This window comes from Convolutriloba macropyga, chromosome 4, assembly GCF_964194025.1.
Source record: "Convolutriloba macropyga chromosome 4, txConMacr16.3, whole genome shotgun sequence".
Lineage (NCBI taxonomy): Eukaryota > Metazoa > Xenacoelomorpha > Acoela > Convolutidae > Convolutriloba > Convolutriloba macropyga.
The window spans coordinates 2,995,647-3,017,279 of record NC_134471.1 but is presented as its reverse complement, the minus strand read 5'-3'; the positions used below and the strand labels follow the sequence as shown (position 1 = coordinate 3,017,279).

Genomic DNA, 21,633 nt, shown 5'->3' with positions numbered 1-21,633 from the left:
TGAATATGATGTTAGAGGAATTGCATGAGAATGGTTTCAATCTTATTTCACAAACAGAAACCATTGCTTTAAATTAGGTGATTGCCTATCTCAGGTAGAGGTTATCATATTTGGTGTACCACATGGTTCTGTTTTAGGACCACTGTTATTTCTTCTTTATATAAATGATTTGCCTCTCTGTTGTGAGCAATTAGATCCGTAAATGTTCGCAGACGTCACAAACCTTCTCTTTGAGTCGAACCTGGTAAATATCTATGCCTTGAATGTTGAGTTCAAGCAAATTGGATCATGGTTTGCGAAAAAAGCGGTTTTTGAATTTTTCTGAGACAAATAAATTTATTAGAATTCTTATAAAATTTTTAAAATGAGTCTTGATGTCACTCTGAGCAGTAAACCTCTACATGATTCTGAATGTGTATAATACCTAGGTCTTTTTCTTCATCGTGAATTCAAAACTGATTTTCATCTAAAAAGAAGATGCTAAAAAAATTTTGCCGCAAATTTTTGTTTTTAAGCGATTGAGAAAGTTTATCACAAATCGATTTTTGCTCTCTATTTTAAGACCTGTATAAAGCCTATTGTGTCAATTGGTTTGTTTGTATGGGTGCAAACAAACCAATTGACACAATATAAATTGAATGAATTAAACGTACTTCAGAAAAATGTATGAATAATTTATTGTAAAGTCCGTTGTGAACACATTAAGGAGTGTTTTTCGAAAAGTTACTTGTTATCAATATACAAACTTTATTTAAAACAGCTTCTAAAGAACACTGGGATCTAGGTTCAGACTAGTAAAGTCACTGAAAGTGGTTTTCGCAAAAATACTTTTTGTTTTACAAGATTTAACACAGTAGGAACACAGCAAGTACCTAAAAATAAAATAACACTTAAAAAACAATTTGTATACAGACGTCTGGTTCTGTACATTTTTATTAGATCAAAATGCAATACCGCCCCTTAATATTGATTTTTCTGAATTTGCACTAAATAAATTAACAGACCGTATACTGAATTCATTAATAATAAATGTAAAAGAAACCGATTTGTCAAATTAAAATTACTTCCGATATTTAAAACAAATGTTTTCGAACTTTACGTTCATCGTCAGGTTAAAACTGTTTTAAAAATTGTTAAAAGATAAAATGAATATGTATTTACATTTGTCTGAGACCACACTTAAAACAATTCTAGGAACTATTCCAAAAAATTCAATCGAAAATTTTTCCTTATGTACAATATTTAGCCTATTTACAACTCATATTTACATTTGTTATCAATTTATTTTAAAAACATTCCTATTTCGGATTTTTCGATTTTGGCCTTGTTCTTGTTTTTTTAGGGTTATTCCTGAATTTGCCCTAATCTTAAGTATCCCTCTTGTGGAGGTTTTGCAAATTTCGTTTTGTCATACAGAAAAGTTTTTTTGCCCTATGTATCCTCATCTAGTCAAAATTATAATTTGAACTAATATTTTAACGTGAGTTCCCTCCCCCTATATTCATCGCGCGTGTTTAGTGGCTCCAGCTTGCTGATGTATATAGCTTCGATAATCATTAGGTTTTCTACCGTCCGACAGGCGTCCAGATTTTTCCATTCAATGTCATTCATGGCGCCACGACATTCAACCAGATGTTGACCCACCTTTGAATCCTTCTTTTGATGTTCTGTTATCCTTGTAACATGCCGGCTTGTTTGCGCAACATAGATGGATCCGCATCCATTACTTTTAATCCCATATACCACGTGGGATTTCAGGTCTCTATCGAAAGATGATTTCAGGGTGGGGAGGCATGATCTTAATTTCCGCGTTGTAAAAACTACTTGCAATTCGCAAAGTTTCTTCAATTTGCTTGCAAAGTTTTGGGATCGACTGATCCAAGTTCTCAACAAAATGGATATATACCTAAACTTGCGAAGCAGTGTAATAACAATGCTAGAGAGAGGAGAAAGAAATATCAATTGTGAAATTATAAGACCAGATTGGAAATGAGGGAAAAATATTTTTACCGTCGAAGACCCGATGGGATCAAATGGTAGGAATGGAATGATCTATAGGAAGTCACAGGAAGCAATATAGAGGACATTTGCAAGAATTGATTAGATCAACATTTGAGTACTGAAAACTTTATTTATTACGTCATTTTGATGGGGAAATGACCCCGACAAAAGAGCTAATTGACATAGGGGAATGCCTAAGGATCAGAAACTTGAACTTGAACTACAACTAGTGTAATTTTTACCAGTTATTTTAATCAAATCTGGCGAGGTAAAAATTAAATGTTTAAATACCGAAGATGTGCTCGGCTGCAATAAATGTTTTTCCGACGCTTCGAATTGCTTCCGGGATTTTTCAAGCTATGATTCTGTCAAGATTTTGTTACGACCATCTGACTTCAAAATTTCATAAAATCTGTTTTTTGCTCATTCGTTCATGCAATTTCAATTGATTTGGGGGGGGGATGACGTCATTTTTAACTCTTATTAAATGAAGTTTTTGTTCATTCGCTTGATTGTTCGTGGTCAAAAGTGACTTTGTTTTTTTGTGATAAAATTAAAAAATAGAGGAGCCCTCGGGCGATGTTTTGGCTCATATTATTGAAGCAGTGAAAAAAATTAACAAACAACAATGCCTCCCAAATTGCAGAAAAACTCAGTCTCGAGGGAAATTGACAATGATGATGGAAGCCTTCATCTGATCGGGTGCACGGGTGTGGATAAGGGCAAGCGATGTGTTGTATGGACGCAAGTGTGGCTACCGAAGAAAATCCCCACAGACTTTCTGACTCTACTATTTCACTCTGGGTTCTGTTCAGCTATACAGGCAGCAGAACTATCCGAAGTTTCGAAACATGTATCATCGCGAAATCCGTCTGGTGCCGTTATGCTGGTGCGCTATAACAATACGGTATGAGGGATAACATACGAATTTCAGGAGTCCTTGAAGAACAAAACGACGATGTGTACATTGAATATTATATTATTTTTCCAATCATTAATGATCAATATGCAATTAAGGCAAGTTTTGATTGATCAATTAAAATTGAAGTTAAGAATATGAAAATAGACGGTATCCATTTTTGAATAATGAGATTGCCCTCACTGATTTTCAGACCCTACTGGCATCTAAAATGCTTAGTTTTTAGTTCGGTGAATGTCTTTCGGAACGTACAAAGAAACTAAATAGAGTTATAAAAGAAGCGATAGACGAAAATGCTGTAATTGAAACAAGTGAGAATAAAATTAAAAAGTATCCGTGGGTGAATAATATTTTAATAATTTCAAAAAAATTTTACCAAAAAGAACCTTGCCTTCAAAAACTTTGTTAATTGTTCGAATTCTAAAAGACGATCAAAATATGTAATCCTTACAACTAAAGTAAAAAAAACTTCGTCTAAATAAAAAACAGTATATTACTGAAAAACTCTAAAACCTATTAAACTGTAAGCGCTCGTTTTATAAAAAATTAAGATCAATTAGTGGAAGGAGTAGCAAAGATGATACAATATTGATTGAAAATGGACATGGAACTACCATTGAAAATGATCACGACGCCTGTGGTTGCTTTAATGATTATTTTTGTTCTATTGTTAAGAAAATTAACAGCGCGATAGAAACACCAATAAATAAAGTTACCGTAAGCCCAGCAAATGAACCAACATCGCGTTATCTTTTCGACTGTACCTAGACGGAAGTTTTCAATTTATTGAAAATTCTGAAGTTATTACAAAAACTGGGTTAGAAAGAATTCCTGCTAAGGTTCTAAAACTTTGTGAAAATTTTCTTGTGTATCCTGCCTCATACATAGTTAGTCTATCGCTCACAAAAAGTATTTTTCCTGACCGCTTGAAACATGCAAAATTTAGTCTAATATATAAAGCCGGATGTAAATAATATATGAAACGGAAGATTGAGAATTAACGACCCATATCTGTGCTTCCTGCATTGAGCAAATTTTATGAAGGGGCAATGTTCAACCGTCTCTTTAACATTCTAAATAATGAAAATGTGTTATATTAAAAGCAGTTTGGTTTGCAACCCAAACGCCCTACAACTGACGCCCTGTTTCAAATTACAGAAAGCATTCTTTTCGTGCAAAAGAAATTACCTGCCGCATTTTACTTGACATTAAGAAAGCGTTTGTCACTATTGATCACTCTAAATTTCTTCAAAAGTTTCTGAATATGATGTTAGAGGAATTGCATGAGAATGGTTTCAATCTTATTTCACAAACAGAAACCATTGCTTTAAATTAGGTGATTGCCTATCTCAGGTAGAGGTTATCATATTTGGTGTACCACATGGTTCTGTTTTAGGACCACTGTTATTTCTTCTTTATATAAATGATTTGCCTCTCTGTTGTGAGCAATTAGATCCGTAAATGTTCGCAGACGTCACAAACCTTCTCTTTGAGTCGAACCTGGTAAATATCTATGCCTTGAATGTTGAGTTCAAGCAAATTGGATCATGGTTTGCGAAAAAAGCGGTTTTTGAATTTTTCTGAGACAAATAAATTTATTAGAATTCTTATAAAATTTTTAAAATGAGTCTTGATGTCACTCTGAGCAGTAAACCTCTACATGATTCTGAATGTGTATAATACCTAGGTCTTTTTCTTCATCGTGAATTCAAAACTGATTTTCATCTAAAAAGAAGATGCTAAAAAAATTTTGCCGCAAATTTTTGTTTTTAAGCGATTGAGAAAGTTTATCACAAATCGATTTTTGCTCTCTATTTTAAGACCTGTATAAAGCCTATTGTGTCAATTGGTTTGTTTGTATGGGTGCAAACAAACCAATTGACACAATATAAATTGAATGAATTAAACGTACTTCAGAAAAAAGTATGAATAATTTATTGTAAAGTCCGTTGTGAACACATTAACGAGTGTTTTTCGAAAAGTTACTTGTTATCAATATACAAACTTTATTTAAAACAGCTTCTAAAGAACACTGGGATCTAGGTTCAGACTAGTAAAGTCACTGAAAGTGGTTTTCGCAAAAATACTTTTTGTTTTACAAGATTTAACACAGTAGGAACACAGCAAGTACCTAAAAATAAAATAACACTTAAAAAACAATTTGTATACAGACGTCTGGTTCTGTACATTTTTATTAGATCAAAATGCAATACCGCCCCTTAATATTGATTTTTCTGAATTTGCACTTAATAAATTAACAGACCGTATACTGAATTCATTAATAATAAATGTAAAAGAAACCGATTTGTCAAATTAAAATTACTTCCGATATTTAAAACAAATGTTTTCGAACTTTACGTTCATCGTCAGGTTAAAACTGTTTTAAAAATTGTTAAAAGATAAAATGAATATGTATTTACATTTGTCTGAGACAACACTTAAAACAATTCTAGGAACTATTCCAAAAAATTCAATCGAAAATTTTTCATTATGTACAATATTTAGCCTATTTACAACTCATATTTACATTTGTTATCAATTTATTTTAAAAACATTCCTATTTCGGATTTTTCGATTTTGGCCTTGTTCTTGTTTTTTTAGGGATATTCCTGAATTTTCCCTAAACTTAAGTATCCCTCTTGTGGAGGTTTTGCAAATTTCGTTTTGTCATGCAGAAAAGTTTTTTTGCCCTATGTATCCTCATCTAGTCAAAATTATAATTTGAACTAATATTTTAACGTGAGTTCCCTCCCCCTATATTCATCGCGCGTGTTTAGTGGCTCCAGCTTGCTGATGTATATAGCTTCGATAATCATTAGGTTTTCTACCGTCCGACAGGCGTCCAGATTTTTCCATTCAATGTCATTCATGGCGCCACGACATTCAACCAGATGTTGACCCACCTTTGAATCCTTCTTTTGATGTTCTGTTATCCTTGCAACATGCCGGCTTGTTTGCGCAACATAGATGGATCCGCATCCATTACTTTTAATCCCATATACCACGTGGGATTTCAGGTCTCTATCGAAAGATGATTTCAGGATGGGGAGGCATGATCTTAATTTCCGCGTTGTAAAAACTACTTGGAATTCGCAAAGTTTCTTCAATTTGCTTGCAAAGTTTTGAGTAAGGTTGCCTCTGTATTGTAGAAAAATAGTTGGCTTATCTTAAGATCTAGTCTTGCTTTTTTGATGCTCTTTTGGTGTTGTTCTCAATTGGTCTTTACCGCCTCTTATTATCTTTTCTAGAGTCTGGTTCACTATTTTTGAAGACCAATCCTCTGGATATTGATTTTTAGTCCAGCAAGTTTTGTTCTTTTCAAGAGCCTGATCGAATGCCAACCAATTAGAGGTTGCATTAAAAACTCTATGAACCGTCCCTTGAATCACAGTTTTCTTATGCTGAAGCGGTGCACAGCTGCGAAAATTCAATATTATTCCAGTGTCAGTTGGTTTTTGATACCAATGACAGGTGATATTACTTTTGCTGCTCACATTTACGTTCATGTCAAGAAAAGCAAAATTCCCCTCCACGTTAGTTTTTTCAAAGGTAAATTGCAGGTTATTGTGTAAAGACTTTACATTTTAAATACTCGTCCGGGTCACCACGAATCGTGCAGATAATATCATGCACATACCTTTTAAACAATTTCATCTCTTCATTACGCCCCACTATCTGTTGGTTGTTGCAATAAGTACAAATCCGAACAACATCCTGCATGTTGGCGTATTCCTCATTCGCTATCTTTTGGCATCTTGCATGAAACCAGTTTTTGCATGACTCACATTCTACTCCTCTTCCTCGGAAAGTCACTCTCCGGTTACAGTCTTTGCACTTCCCGTTTTGGTTGGATCTGGAAATATTTTCATTGAGCTCTGGTTTTTGCAGTGGTGCTTCAAGCGATTTCATCCACGCGTTTGCTAGTATTACAGCCAGTGATGCACCCATAGCCAGACCATCTGATTGTACATACCAAATTCCATTACATTTGAAATGAACATTCGTCACCGCAAGCTTTAGCAAACTTTTCATGGCGGATCTCGGGATAACTGGAGCTAAGTTGCTTGAATAGAGTTCTCTTAGAGCAATTTCTATAGCCTCTCCAACCGGAACGTTGGTGTACAATTTTTTTTACGTCAAGAGATACTATCTGCTCGTCATCTTCAAGAGTGAGAGACTCTAAGGCCTTTCTAGCATCTTTCGTGTTGGTTTCAATGTTTGCTCCCGGTAGTTTCTGGAAAAATCTTTTAGAAATCTGTAAGTTTTCGTAGCTGCCACCGGGTATCGAAAGAACAGGTCGGAGAGGTGTATCCTTTTTATGTACATTTCCCAGGCCACAAAGCCTCGCTGGTTGTGAACTTGTTGACCTGAGTCTTTGATAAATTGTGTCACTAATTTAACCTTCCTTCTTTAATGGTTGCAGGCTGTTACTGATCTGTTTTTCATTTTTGATCACAATATCACCTTGTGCTCCATTGATTTTTTGAAACTGATCTGAGTTCAGAACCTCATCAAGTTTTTCCATGTACGTTGACTTCTTCATCACACAGAAACCGCAGCCCTTGTCGAATAGTACCGCCAGCAATTAATTGGTTTTTAGGTAATCATGCAATTTTTGACCCCTCTTTCCATTGGTACTTCGCGTAGATTTTTGCATATCATTTCGCGGACGCCTCAATTTCACAAAGCTTCTCACGCTCAGTGTTATTCTCGCGTAACTCACGTACAAGTTTGTCTACTTCTGCAAGGAAATGCACCTCATTAAACTTCTCCCTCACAGGGTCTTTAGGTCCCAACAATAAGATGTCATGTACAAACTTGAACTGGAAGTTCACGGCCATCCATTATCACAACATTACTATGGGAGCCATTCCGCAGTGGTCTATCCTGTCTCTCTGACAGTTTATCAAGTTTTCTATTAAGTCTATTTTGAACCATTGCGGACTGATTCTTCATTTCACGCCTAATGCTGCCAACAACGGATGGCATCAGTTCTGGTCTCACTTTCTCCCAAAAGTTACTCCTATCTGTCTCATATTTTTCCTTGAACACTTTACGGCCTTTCTCCGCACTGTTTATTTCCTTTTTCAGGAGCTTTAATTGAAAACTGTGCACCGCTTCTTCAGAAAAAATTTCATTTTTGGGAGCGCGAAACCTCAAAAAATCCGGAATTATATCATTGTTAAGGCATTGTTTTAAAAACTCAATTCGGTAATTGCAGCTGGTGACCTTATTTAGGGTTTTCAAGTAATCAAGATAAAGTTTGTAACAGTTTGATCTTTTCAAAATATACCTGAGCCACGTCTTTGGTAGCAGCAACCAAATACCTCAAAGAAGCTGAAGGACAGGGGGCTTTAAAACCCGATTGTTCAGGAGCTCCTCCTCAGTCTGTGTCTGTTGCACATTCGTTGTCTTGGCTCTCGCTTTCCTCTGCCTTTTGCCTAAGTTCTTGCCTCTTCCTTTCTTGAGCAGCCCCCTTAAATTGTACTGATGGCGTAATACTGTCTCCAGGGTCCTAATCTCCAGCCCAGCTTCCTGATGCAGCTGGGAATACTTTCCTGGCTGCGTCTTCCTCTTTCTCTTCGAAATCAGTGCTTGGTTACGCTTAGCACCAGTGCCTCAGACTTCAGCAGCTCCTGAAAAATATCCTCTGTGCCTATAGCTCGACAGTAAACAATAGCCCTGAAGCGGTTTTTTATTCGTTCTAAGAAACGATGTCGACTCCGGCACGCTGCAGGGTTGGTAGTTGTTTGACCTGTGACGTGAGATTGTGTTATTTATCAGGTCGTGCCACACTACCAAGTCTTTCCTCTTGCCCAGATGACCCTTCTGAAGATTCTTTGCGTTTTTGAACCAGTTTTTGGAATTTCTGTTGAAGGAGAATCCGTGAACCGATGTAACTTTCCCTAAGAACTGTTTTTTGCTTGAATATGGGAGACTATTTACAGCGTGGTGAAGCGAACTTGAAGCCAAAATATGCACCCATCTCTGTAAATCTATGAAATTCATACTCGCTAAAACACTAAAACACTGAAAACTTCTCAAAGTATTTTGCAATTAGCCCTTCTTTAGGCCTTGTTTTCAAGATATTTGACAAAGTAAAGAATGTAAAAGAAACCGATTTGTCAAATTAAAAATACCTCTGATATTTAAATGAAAATATCTTTGAAAGACTTCATGTAATCTATATTTATTATTGAGTTATATGTTAATTATGCACTGTATGCTCCAAGGGCACTCCCACGCATCCCCCTTGCTTTGCAGGGTCCACTTCGGTGCTACATTTCAAATTTTTTAAGATCCTTTGTAAAACGTTTGTTTGCATCGGAGAATTGCAATTATTGTTATTATTACTTAGCTCACTCTCAAAAATGACTTCCTCACTCTGGAATTGAATGTTCAATTTAATTGAAGGAGGCAATGTGAAATGAGTGAGTATCCTTTTGAGACTGCGGATCTATTGCGGCTATTTTCTGGCAATCTGCCAGCTCTTTATAATCATTTGCTTTTAATCTGCTCTGAAGAGTCAAAATTAACCGCCTTTTTTATACCTGCCTCTATTTTTATTTGTTCTAGAAAGAGTGACCCAAATATTTAATGGAGGGTCAAGGAGTTAAGTTAAAAGGGGAACCTCATTAACTAAATTGGAAAACAAAATTAAAAAATGCTCTCAACAATTGATATTTTACGCTTCTGTTTTGGAATAGTTGATTGCAAGTACGCCTTCAGCGAGAGAAATGCTGGAATATTCTGGCTCTAATCTTTGTAGTTATATAATGTATAGCCCACAAATCAAGGTAAACATACCATATTGTGATGGGGGGAATAATTGGAAAAACAGCAAGAGCTAAATGTTTTCATTCAAATCTCTTCAGATTTCTATACCTGAAATAATTAGTTTTGAGGGCTTTAATTTAGTTTCTCTGCTGGCAAAGTTTTTCATTTCTCCATTTTTTTCAAACGTGACGGCATTATTTGTAGCAAATATATAATTAAACACGTACAATTTTTGGGTCTTTCCCATTATAACCCCCATTATGGTATATTTACCATGATGGGGGGGGGGCTATAATGGGAAAGACCCGAAATTTTGGATCTCTCGCATTATAGCGCCCCCCCCCCCCCCCGCTTTAATAATAATAATGATAGAGATTGAGGATAAAATTACCCACGGGATCGTATAAAACCTGGTTATTGAGTGGTTCGAAGTTTATGGTTCATTTACGTAAAGCTGACAACAAGTGGTCAGATAACCGATAGCCCCCCGGCCCCCACTATCGTGGTAAACATATCATAATAGGGGGCTGTAATTTTTTTTGGAAAGACCTAATTTTTTGCAGTTTGCACGGCTCTAGAAGGCCGTTGTTGAAGTTCCCCGTCCCACTGTGAGCTATAAATGTGCTAGGTAGCGGAATTTTTCCTGTGGACAGCTTTGGCCAATAATGGCTTGACCTAATTTCAGCTTCTTTGTCAATGAAAACATCTTTTCATAAATTTCTACGTTTTCATAAATATCCACGAAGATGTGTCATAAATTAATCGATCCTTTATCAAAATGGATAAAAATATAGTTTTATCAAAGCAACCAGCAGATGTAGTTGCATTGTTTCCGCAGTTGAAATCGACTCCATTCCATACAGTGCACAGAAATAGTGAAAATATTGAGGAGGACTTTTATATTGTTTGCAATTCTGCAATTGTTTTACAATTGATATTAAACAGCTAAATAAACCTTTAGCGCCGTTTATGAAGTTTTTCAAGAGTTAGGCAGACATCAATAAAATTTTATGGCATTATGCATTAAGGCCTCGCCTCGATTTTGCACATGTTGCGTTTTCAGCAACAACATAAGGCATGATATTTTATTTGTTTTTCATAAATTTCTATTCCATCACATTCTCAAAACTGTCACGCTTGTTTCCAATAAATATCAAAAATCATTAATCTACTGCGAAATATTCTGGTTGCGATTGTGCACATATGGCTAGGCGGCGTTCTCAAATTGATTTTTGCGAAGGAATTTTGACTTCTATTAGCCAGAGCTTGGTACCATTGCAAGATGCTGAAAAAGAAGCTGAGAAGAAAGCCCAGGAAATTTACGAAGTTGTTCAAACCCACTTTGAAACCCATGAAGTTGTTCGGTTCCATTTAGCCGGATCTATTCAGACCTGGAGTTCAACATGGATTCTTCCAGAGTTTTGCTGCGTTATATTTATAAACATCGACCATGTCGTTTCAAAATGGAAGAAACCTGAAATGGTTACTCGCGTGGACGAAAAGATAGCACAGATATCGGAAGAATGGCGTGAGATTCTCTTGAAAAACAATATACTCACCTCGGTCGAAGCGGAAAACTTAGTTGCTCAAGGTCCGCAAGGTTTGAAAGTCGCAATACGTGTGGGAATCGATGCTACGAAATTCGCTGCAATTGATTTCAAGTTGCCACCAGAGTGTCGATCAGTTAATGGGTCTTCAACTCCTTGGCATCAAACATCCGGGCTTCTGGAACTGTTCAAAAGACTATCTTCTGAAAAGGACCGGATCGACTTTGGCAACACTCAGTTGAAGCACTCGTTTGCCGAACTGAATTCTGTTTGGCTGTCTAGACAGTCTTACCTGTCACACCAGTTAATTAGACTGGCAAAACTGTGGACAATGTCCTGCTGTCCTTCAGAAATGGACATCGGAACCAAAATGAGAATTCTGGAATCAATTGCAATTGAAGCATCAAGTCAGGTAGCTCCTGAATACCCATACAAACTCATGGGGGCATTCAAAAAGTTCCTCGGAATTTTAGTCGATAACCAAGCGTACAAGAAGATCCAAATAAAAAATGTCGCCGAGTTCACTGGGAAGTATAGCTTTACGAAACCGGAGGAAGGGTCTGCGTTTATTACTGACCCTTGCAACCCTCATAACAACTTACTGGAGGGTGTCAGTGACGAAGAAACTGTGAATTTCAACCAGTTCCTTACAATTTGCGCTAAACAAGCAAAATTAAGCTCAGAAGAGTTGGACAATTTTGTGAAAAACAACGGCTCGGTCGCTGAAGTCTTCTTGGTGGAACGCAACCTCGAAATCCATGGAATTGAAAATCCGAAACACATGCTGTTCGAAGTTGACGAAGAGCACTGTTTTTTCTCCCTGGTACAGAAATCGAGTTTGGAACCTTTTGAAACTCAAAGGCTTGCAATTGCGGTTGCGTGCATGTACGCACTGGTTCCTCGATCAGTGAACGCTTCGGATGAGTTAGTGGCAGACCTCGCTGAGATGGTCAATAAGTATATGAAGATCAGAACCTCGAGTCTCTTCGCGGACAGGTCCATTCCAGAGGTGACCGTTAAGGTTCCCTTATCAGAGACCTCGTCGGTTCTTATCAGTTGCGGCGTTGAGCCTTGATATTCATCGTAAACTCAAACTGCATGTTAGCGATATTGAATAAAGACTTCTCTCCCCGTGTTTGAATGTGCTTCGTTGCTTAGTCAATCAATGGAATAATTTTTGTACGGTCTGCAAATGGTGATGGTTAAATTCATCGTCAAAAAATTAAATTAACGACTTTTTGATTGTTTCTGTTAAGTTGGCAAAATTTCTGGTTTTTATTTGCTCACGAACGAAGTTTGAGGCAATTATTGTAAACGAGTGTGTCTTTTGCGCTTTTGTTCTAGAGCATTCTTTGACTTCTGTAGTGACTATTTCACGCTTCACTGCTTAATTTTTGAGTGACATCAATTGTTCTCATAGTTGGTTGCTATTATGAAAGCGATTGTGAGCGGTTGAGGATCAAAGTTGTAGTAGCATAGTGGTTAAGATTTTTAAGATGTCAGACTGCTATTGGAGTTTTGCATTCAAAAAAATTCAGCTACACCCCTACATTAGTTGCCCCCCCCCCTCCAGTCGATCGAGAGCAATTCGTCCGAAGTTAGTCGGTTTATGTTTATTCATATGCGGTTCTACTTTTGACAGGAACAACCAAACAATAAAAACTGTTTGAACAGCTGCTTTGCCACCTCATTTGACATTTATAGTTTTCAAAGAGGTGAATGAAGAGCGGAACATTTTTCTAGAAATTTCATCCGTGCGCGAGGAATGCTATATTAACAGTTTTCTAGAATGCGTTGATAATTTTCTGTATTTTATGATTTGTGACCATTGCCTCTTTTTTGCGTCGTATTACTTTGAAGTGGCACTACTAATGCAGCCACGAGATCGGCCAGACTGTCGTTGAACTTGAGCTTTCTTACGGGAGATCTGGTGTCAATAGTATGTCTTTTTAATAGCTCTCAGACGAAGTTTGTAGCAGTTATATTAGTCTTGTTGGTCCTTTTATTATGCGATTTCTTGCTTGATCGATTTTTCGTCCGAGCCATTTGAGTTTTCGTCCTCAGAAACGGAATAAAGAGGATTTGCAATTTTTTTTGTCATTTTTTAGGTTTCTCCAGCCTCAAGAGCCAAGGAACCTCCCTCCTCTAGGGTCATAGTTTCTAGATGTAATAGAATGTTTTTCAAGATTTTCATATCACGAATTAAACAATTTTTTAAAAAGTATTTGCAATTTTTTCAATATGCAATTTGTTTTTTTAATCTTTTTGATTTTTTTAAAATTTTTTTTCCGGCACAGGAGGCCCAGAGATATTAATCAGCCAGTGAAACGATTTAAGGCTTCAAATAGGGATACTGATTAGCCTCTTTTTGAGACAATGAAATGGTTCTGAAATTTTTTGGATGTTTTCGCTTGAACGATTTTTCGTCTGACCCTTGACTTTTCGTCCTCAGAAACGGGATAAAGAGGTAGCGCGCAGTGGACATTAAGGTCTCGTAGAGCCTTCCAGCTCACTAGTCTCCAAGTATGTGATTCACAGAAACTGTTTCGAAGACATCCTTATTGTGTGAAGGGTGGTTCTTAGATATTGATCCCACACCCCCACCCCCCACCATCAGGCCCATCCCCTGCACATCGTTCAGGCCTTAAGGGCCCCGTGCAGCCAAAGATCACCTCCCACCATTGTACCCCCCACCCACACACAGACACACACACACACACTTCTGCACCCCCTCCCCACTTTTGACCCCCCCCCCCCCGCTACGTTCACCTCAAGCCCCTTCAATTAAGCTAAAGCTAGCCTAACTAAACTCTGGCTATCTACTGACGAAGGCAAGGGCTCCCCGGTCGTTTGAAATCAATTCGCCGGACGTTAGTTGGTCATGTTTTTTTTGCTACGGCTAAAATGACAGTACGTTGGCTATTAGCAGAATTATTTATTCCCGTATAAATTTTCGAGATTGTTTTAGCCTCTTCATGTGCGTCATACTATTTACTGCTAGAGATCGGCCTTCTGGGCTGATTTGTTTGTTCCTCTTTTATTCTATTTCCAAATTTCGCCAATTGTGAAAGTTTTCTATCATCCAATTTTTTTCAAATCTCAAATATATACAAAGCAGACTTACACAAGTTTTTGCAAACCCATAGGTTCGTTAACTGTTCATGTTTAGATTTTGTTCAAAGTTTGGTATATTTGGCCAAAATCTAGCAAAATTTCAGGTAGTTATTTTTCTAACAATTTTTATCTACACAAACCAATATCGCTGCGATTTAATAAAGCTGCTCTATTAGGCGGAGAAACAAAGAAGGGTTTATGGCTATCAACTGATTAGCGGAATATTTCAGATTTTGAGCCCATGAAGTCAGTATCTGTTTTCATCCATTTCTCCATCGAATTGATCTCTTTTAAAAGTTTTGGGCATCTTCAGCTGCTGTTAGACAATATGCAGAAATACAAAACTAATCTTATTTATTTTTTTCTGCATATTTTCCATTTGCTTCCATTTTAGGCTGGGGCAATATTAAAATATATATACACTTCACTCTTCAGATCTTTTGCCTTAAGAAACCCTCTTTTGTCCAATTCTGTCGATGCTAATAATAATAATAATAACAGAATGCGTCTTATACAGGCCGTACATTTGTTCATGTTTTTCGTAGAAAAAACAACCGAATAATTAAAATTTGCTTAATTCAATTTGCTTGGCTTGGTTTTAATAATTAGCTCATATTATTTTTGTTCATTGACTGTCAATGATAATTTCAATTTCATTGAATTATAAATTTTACGCAATAGTCTCTGGGAAAATATAAAAAGGTGAGGCTTTTTGAAAAACTCGGTTTGTTTTCTTTTGCTTCTGACAAATAAACAGCAGTACAGTTGAAGGATTGTATTTCAGAATTTACAATATTTAGCAATAATTCAAAACTAAAAACTTAAACATTTATTTGTAATTGCAAAAGATATGCATTTTTGAAGGATCTGTCCTTTTTTCCGACGAAAAGTTTTGCACTCGGTGATCTGTGCTTTCTTCGTTATTTATGGCTAAAAAACTTTTAGTCAACGATTCTACATTTTAATCAACTTTATTTTATGACTGATATTTGTAATTATCCTCAAATTGAAAGCTGGCCGACTGTTTTTGTTGTGTTAATTTTGAACTGCTCGAGTTCCAGAATTTTTCCTTCCGACTGTTTCTTGCTGAGTTTTGAAGAGCGGAAAATTTTTTGTTTTGTCAAGTTTTGCTTATAATAACATTATAACACACTTCAAGATTGTTTCATTTAAAATTTTGTGAATATGCGAGACGGCTGTACTAAGCACTAGCTATGTGACTATACTCTTTATAGCTTAATTTTGCTAAGTTACATAATGTAACTATTTACGCACGTTTATGACCTCTTTGTACACGCAATGTTTCAGATCTTTCTTATGTTACAAACACCATTTTGAGCAAGAAAGCTCGCTTTTGATGCGTCCTTCTGTGTCATGAGACCCAATGTCATGTTTGTAAATTTGGACATTACACAGAGTTTGTAGTGACAGAAAGAACTAAACGGAAAGAACTAAATTACACTCAATTTATCAGATTCGCTGGCTTCGTCTGCTATTTATTTGCTGTCGTAAATCAGCGTTTGAATCTGAAAAACTTGAAGAATTTGAGGGTTAAGGTTCCTATTGGGCTTTCAGTATGACGATGGATTCCTCAGATGGGATTATTATGGATGACTTGATTCTGATGGCGAAATTGGAAGGTAAGTTGAATTGTAAGTGTTTCGCTTCTTTTATGTATTAACTATTTGGTCCTCCCCAAACAGTGTTTTTATTACCATTTAAAAAATATGTGGTATTATATAGCACGTTACTATATTAGAAGTTAGCATGTGCTCCTGGGGTGCTTAAAAGGTATATGCACACTAAGTTATATTGGTATGTATCAATTGTAATGAATAGTCCCACCTCTTATTAGGCAATACAAATTAATTCAAGTGTAAAAACAGTTTGATCACACAATATGGTTAAATACTGTTTTTCACGGGAAAAGAAACAGTTTCGTTGTATTTCTTTGTTCTAATCATTTCAAGTTTGAATTCCCCTGCCAAATATTGGGTGCAAACATAGATTTTCGGATACAAGCGTTTAATTCCATTAAAGTAATGATGAAACTATTCCTAATATGACAGCAAATGTTATCAGAAGCCCCTACGTATTTTTGCCCGACCTACTACGTGCTTAAGCAAACTGATACATATAAAATTACTTTACTTGTAAAAATACGAACAATATGCATGTACTACATACTAACACAAGGTTTCAAATTAATGCATATATGAAAATAACATGGAAGCAACAGGGAAACTGTTTTAAAAGTGGTTTCGTATCTCTCTCGAAAAATTTTCACTCGACAGTTTTCTTTTAGAACATTTTTTCGATTTAACTTCTCGAGGGACATGTTCACCCTAACTTTCGGCTAAGAGGTCTCTGGGTCCACTATTTTTCCTGTTATACACATTAATGATCTCCCGAAAGTTTGTAAGTCAAACAAAATTAGTCTGTTTGCAGATGATACTACAATTTACTCTGCTGCAAAGCAGAACATTAGTTTTTCCTATAATGAAGTTGAGGAAACAAAGAGATGGTTTGAAGAGCATAAGTTGACAATTAATGACAAAAAATGCAGCTTCATGAATTTCGGAAAACGCGAATACTTGAACAAAGATTTTCTTGGTAAAAATGTACAAAATGTAAACGAAGTTACGTTCTTAGGCATCATTATAGACCACAAACTGAATTACAAATCTCATGCCGAAAAAATAGAAACAGATGAGCAAGTTTTGCGGAGTTTTGTACAAAGCAAGATACTACTTTACAAAAAATCAGTTACTACTTTTCTATGAAAGCTATGCCAAGTCTGTAATAACTTATGGTCTTATTGTTTATGGTTGTACAACTAAAACAAACCTTAACGAAATTTTCAATCTGCAAAAAAGAACTTTTCGTGCATTTTTTTAAAACGGAAATTTGATTCCGATCAATCAATGATTAGCAAATTCAAATTGCTCAACATATTTGAACTGTATGTATCCGAATTTTTTCGAGAACTTTTTTGCAGCTGGCAGACAAGTCTGTTCATAAGTTTCCTTATAAGAAAGAACTTCTTGCTGGACGATTAACTCGGAATACAACTAAAGGAATTTTACCAAGCAAACGATATCATAAAGGAACAGGAAAAAATCTTTACAACGGCAGCTCAGATTGGTTTACAATTATGCCGCTGAAAACAACCTAATCCCCGAAAATATAAGTAAAATGAACCGCCGTAAGTTAAATATTTTGACAAAAAAATTTTCTTTCCTTTACATTTTTTAAAATCAAAATTTAGTAGATATGTTTTTTGTCATGCGGTAGGTCTCCAATTTACTTCTGGGCTACCCACTTGATGAGACATAAGTCTCTTTGGGATGCCCGCCAGGCAGTAACATCTATTATTTTACATATTTATTTTGCTGTTCTGGTTAAATTCAAACGAGGTCGAGGGCTCAAACCGCTCCCTATTTTTGCACCATAATTTTCTCTAACCGGTGCCCCTTCTAAATCATTTGCCTCGAAAGTGGTTCGAGAGCAACTCGCTCAATGTTAATTGGTTTATGTTTAGGCATGATAATATAGCAGTCTCTAGCGTCACTTTATAATCAGAAGTTTATAATTAGCTGAATTAAGTCAATTTTGATAGGGAAACTCAAATTTTTAATAATCAGCTTTGTATATTTTGAGGTCAGACGCAAACCTCAAAAGCAGCTAACAAAATTTTTGCAAGTTTGAGGTTTTTCAAGTATCAGTTACAGCTATCAGTCAACTATCAGTAAATTTACGAATCTTGAGTTTTTTGCTTCGTTCTCATTGGTTTTCATGTTTTCGGATTTACATCAGATTGCTGAAATGAGAATTTCTGTAATATTTTTTATCGCTTGAATTCATTTTATTATCTCCGTAAAGTGTGTTCAATTCGCAATCAAGTTTAAACAACAATCTTAATTGAGTTAATTAGGGTTTTAGTGTTATCACCTGTTGACTACTGTAATTCTCTTTATTATGGTCTGCCAAACTTTTTGTTTGCAAAACTACAGCGAATAATGAACTCTGCCACGCGTTTGGTCTTTCGATTGTCACCTTCAACACCAACCTTGTACCTGAAGCAGCTGCACTGGATGCCAATTAGGCAGCGCATTGTGTTCAAAATCCTACTGTATGCGCATCGCTTTTATCAGCCTGGCAAACTCCGACTATATTTATCGGAACTAATGAAACGAAACACAATGGTTACGAGGTCTCAATATTTTTACAATTTACTTGTTCCCAATTTGCACTCCAACTTTGGAAGACCTTCGTTTTTCCATACTGTCGCTGTTGAGTGGAATAAACTCTCATATGATTTAAAACTAATACCATCTGAATTTTTTTCAGGCGGAAACTCAAAAGTTATCTATTTTAATTTTCCTGCACTGTTGAGATTTTAAATGGTGCTTAAACCAATAATAATATCGCTTTATGTTTTTTGTAGCTTTTCCCGTTCATTACCTGCGATAGCCCTACTTTTAACCTACTCTTACTCTTTGCTGTATCGAAACAAATGTTTTGTTCTAAATCATGTGTTACTGTCATTTAAGCCTTTTCCTTGAATTGATGTGAACTGTAATTGTAAAGGATTAGACGAACTCTCGATTTATTGCACATATCGAAAACATAAACTACGGTCGTTATGCTCTGATTAAGGTGCAAATTGGGGAATTAGTGCAAAACCGGTTGTGCGTGAAACGGGTTTCTCGTCCAATATTTACATAGACATCACGAGAATAACATTTTATTGGCGTTTTGGAGTTTTTTAGCTCTTCATTTTTTATTGTGGTTTTCTGATGTGCTTAGCTGTCAAATTATTGAAATCCATCTTAATTTGAACTGCTAGCTGTTTCTAATTCTTCTAAACTTTGTTTTTATTTCAAAACTGCTACGGGATGTAATCGAATTGTTTGCGTGCTACAAAAGGAAGTTTGCGTTCTACAAAAGGAACTAAGTGTCCACAATAAAACTTATTTATTTTCAAAGGAAAGATTGGGAAATTAAGTTTTGATTTGATAGCTCTTCTTTGTTTCTCTGAGTTTGAGTGAAGTTGTTCCTACGAATATTGATTCAATACCTTTTGCAATCGAACGAATTTTGTAGCAATTATTTGGGTCCTGCTACTCTTTGTTAGTGTGATCTTTCATCTGGCGTTTTTGACTTTTCTCCAAAAGAGCGGGATAATGTGGTAAAGCCCTGGGCCATTAAGTGTCTGCGTGGTACTCTTAGTGCTCTAGTAGTCTAAATGTATTTTCACCAAAACTGCTGAGGTATAATTTTTTGATATGAAGATCAGTTTTGTTCTAAACCGCTCTCTAGTTCTGCCTCCACTCCTCAGCGCATTGACGAGTGAGGCTTCCGTTCTTTTTACGCTCAAACTAGCTGCTACCAAAGCCAACCACTTGGCAGCATTGTAAAAAATGAGTTTAAAAGTAAATTTTCAGAAAAATTGTAAACAATAAACCCATTCGTTCAGTTAGGAAACAAATAAAAGCAAAAATGAAGCCGAATATCTTCCTGTAAAGTGCTCACAATCGAAGTTTAGAGAAGTGTGTTCTACTTTATATTTTTTACACCGGCCAATTTGAGTTCTTCATTAGTGATGGGTCAGAAAAAAATAGTTGGCTGAACAAAATATGTCATCCTATGATATGACTCTTGTCGTCCTTATCATTAGGTCGGATCGAAAATACAAGTGTCTTTGTTTTGCATAATTATTTTACTTGCTAAAGGTTCGGTTGGATCGAGAAGTGGTCGTCTGGATTTCACAGATGGTATCCTGGACAGTCCAGAATTCCGTGCTACTCTGAAGGGCAAATACTCTACCTTCGAAGACATCAACAGCCACTTCAAAGTCGTCATCAAGAACGCACTCGCTGTCAAAGAACAACAGAAGAGTTAGTAACTAGGCAATGTTTAAAAGACATAAATGGCCATCGCATGAAATAGATCTGGACATCAAGTCATTTTCGCTATCTGTTCTTAACTTTTACGAGAAACAATTGAAGACTCAATTAGTAATAAATATTTTGAAATTAGTGACCAACGGCTGAAACGCATAACAATTCTTTGGGTTTGAAGTCTACGTTACGTGACTCTGCTTAAAGTTTAGAGAACTTCCGGTGTTTATCGAGAACCGCGAAGTGGCTCGAGATATCGAGTCAGAATTTCGAGGTGACTTTTACAGAATCATGTAACCTTGCTTAAAACACGCAACTGGGTTTAAAATAACGAAAGTTATCGGAATTCAAGATTCTGGCTCATTATATAGGAACTTCTGGCATTTTAACTCCTGACACTGCAGACTTTTGGAATTTCAAAATTTGCACATGAGTGTTTTAATTTTACTTACATGCTGTTCGTACAACTTTAAGAGCAATAAGTGAATACTCAATTTAGTCTTTAACAATTATATTTGTATATATTTTTTACTTGTTTCTTACAACATATTCAAATTAAACTTTTTTGACGTTGTTATTGAAAATATCTTGGAAATTATTTGCGGCTATACATAGTTATGCGCTGTCATATTCAAATACGTTTAAAGCTAGAATATGCAGAAGCTTTTCAATTAGTTATAGACCAGGGTGGTTTTTGAAGGTAGTTTTGAGTATTTTCTGGTTATCAGATGGTTGGTGTATGTATTATTTTTATTATTTAGAGACTCTGGCAGCCTACAAAGTGTTGTTACATTCGATCAAAGAACACAAGGTTCCCCAGGGAGAAGACATGTTACACGATGAGATGACGGCCTGTAAGTAACATGACCGAAATCTGTTTTAGTATTTCCAATAAAGGTTGCAACCCTCTGAATTAATTTCGAGGTCGGGAACTTTATGCCGGACTGAATATTGATCGACCGTAATTGACCTTGAAGAGTGAGGGTGGCAAACGTATCCAAAGTCGTATGCATATAAGAGTACAATTATATAAATACGGAAAAATATTACTGAAAACAATTGAATCTTGAAGATACATTTTCAGTTTTTCGGTTTCTTAATTATAAATTAAGGTTTCCTGCAATATGTTCTTGCTCAGCAGAAGACTTCATTGCTCTTGTACTTTTAATTGTCACGTTTTTACAAGAAATTTATATTGTGTCACTTTTTAATTTGATCGAGGAAAGAGCTCTTTAAAGGCTTTTGAAATTCAATTGCTTCTAATTTACTGTCAATTTTTTTTCAGATTTCAATAAATTGCCATTGATTGAAGCAATTATTGTATATGCGTGTCTTTTATGCAAGATTTCTGCTTGACGTTTTTGCGCTTTTG

General features: G+C 36.0%; 1 protein-coding gene across 12 annotated transcripts in view; it reads left to right on the top strand.

Moving 5' to 3' along the window:
- Positions 1-15,534: 15,534 nt before the first annotated feature.
- Positions 15,535-21,633, top strand: part of LOC142337413 (rho GTPase-activating protein 26-like) — a 95,781-nt gene continuing 89,682 nt past the window's right edge. For 3 of the 12 annotated variants that reach the window (XM_075386600.1, XM_075386598.1, XM_075386597.1), the window contains exons 1-3: positions 15,535-16,010; positions 20,094-20,258; positions 21,023-21,115. In XM_075386600.1, the coding sequence (XP_075242715.1) occupies positions 15,935-16,010; positions 20,094-20,258; positions 21,023-21,115 (334 nt within the window). In that variant the 5' untranslated portion in view covers positions 15,535-15,934. The remainder of the gene's footprint in view (positions 16,011-20,093; positions 20,259-21,022; positions 21,116-21,633) is intronic. The other 9 variants (XM_075386603.1, XM_075386602.1, XM_075386604.1 and 6 more) reach the window with 7 other exon arrangements.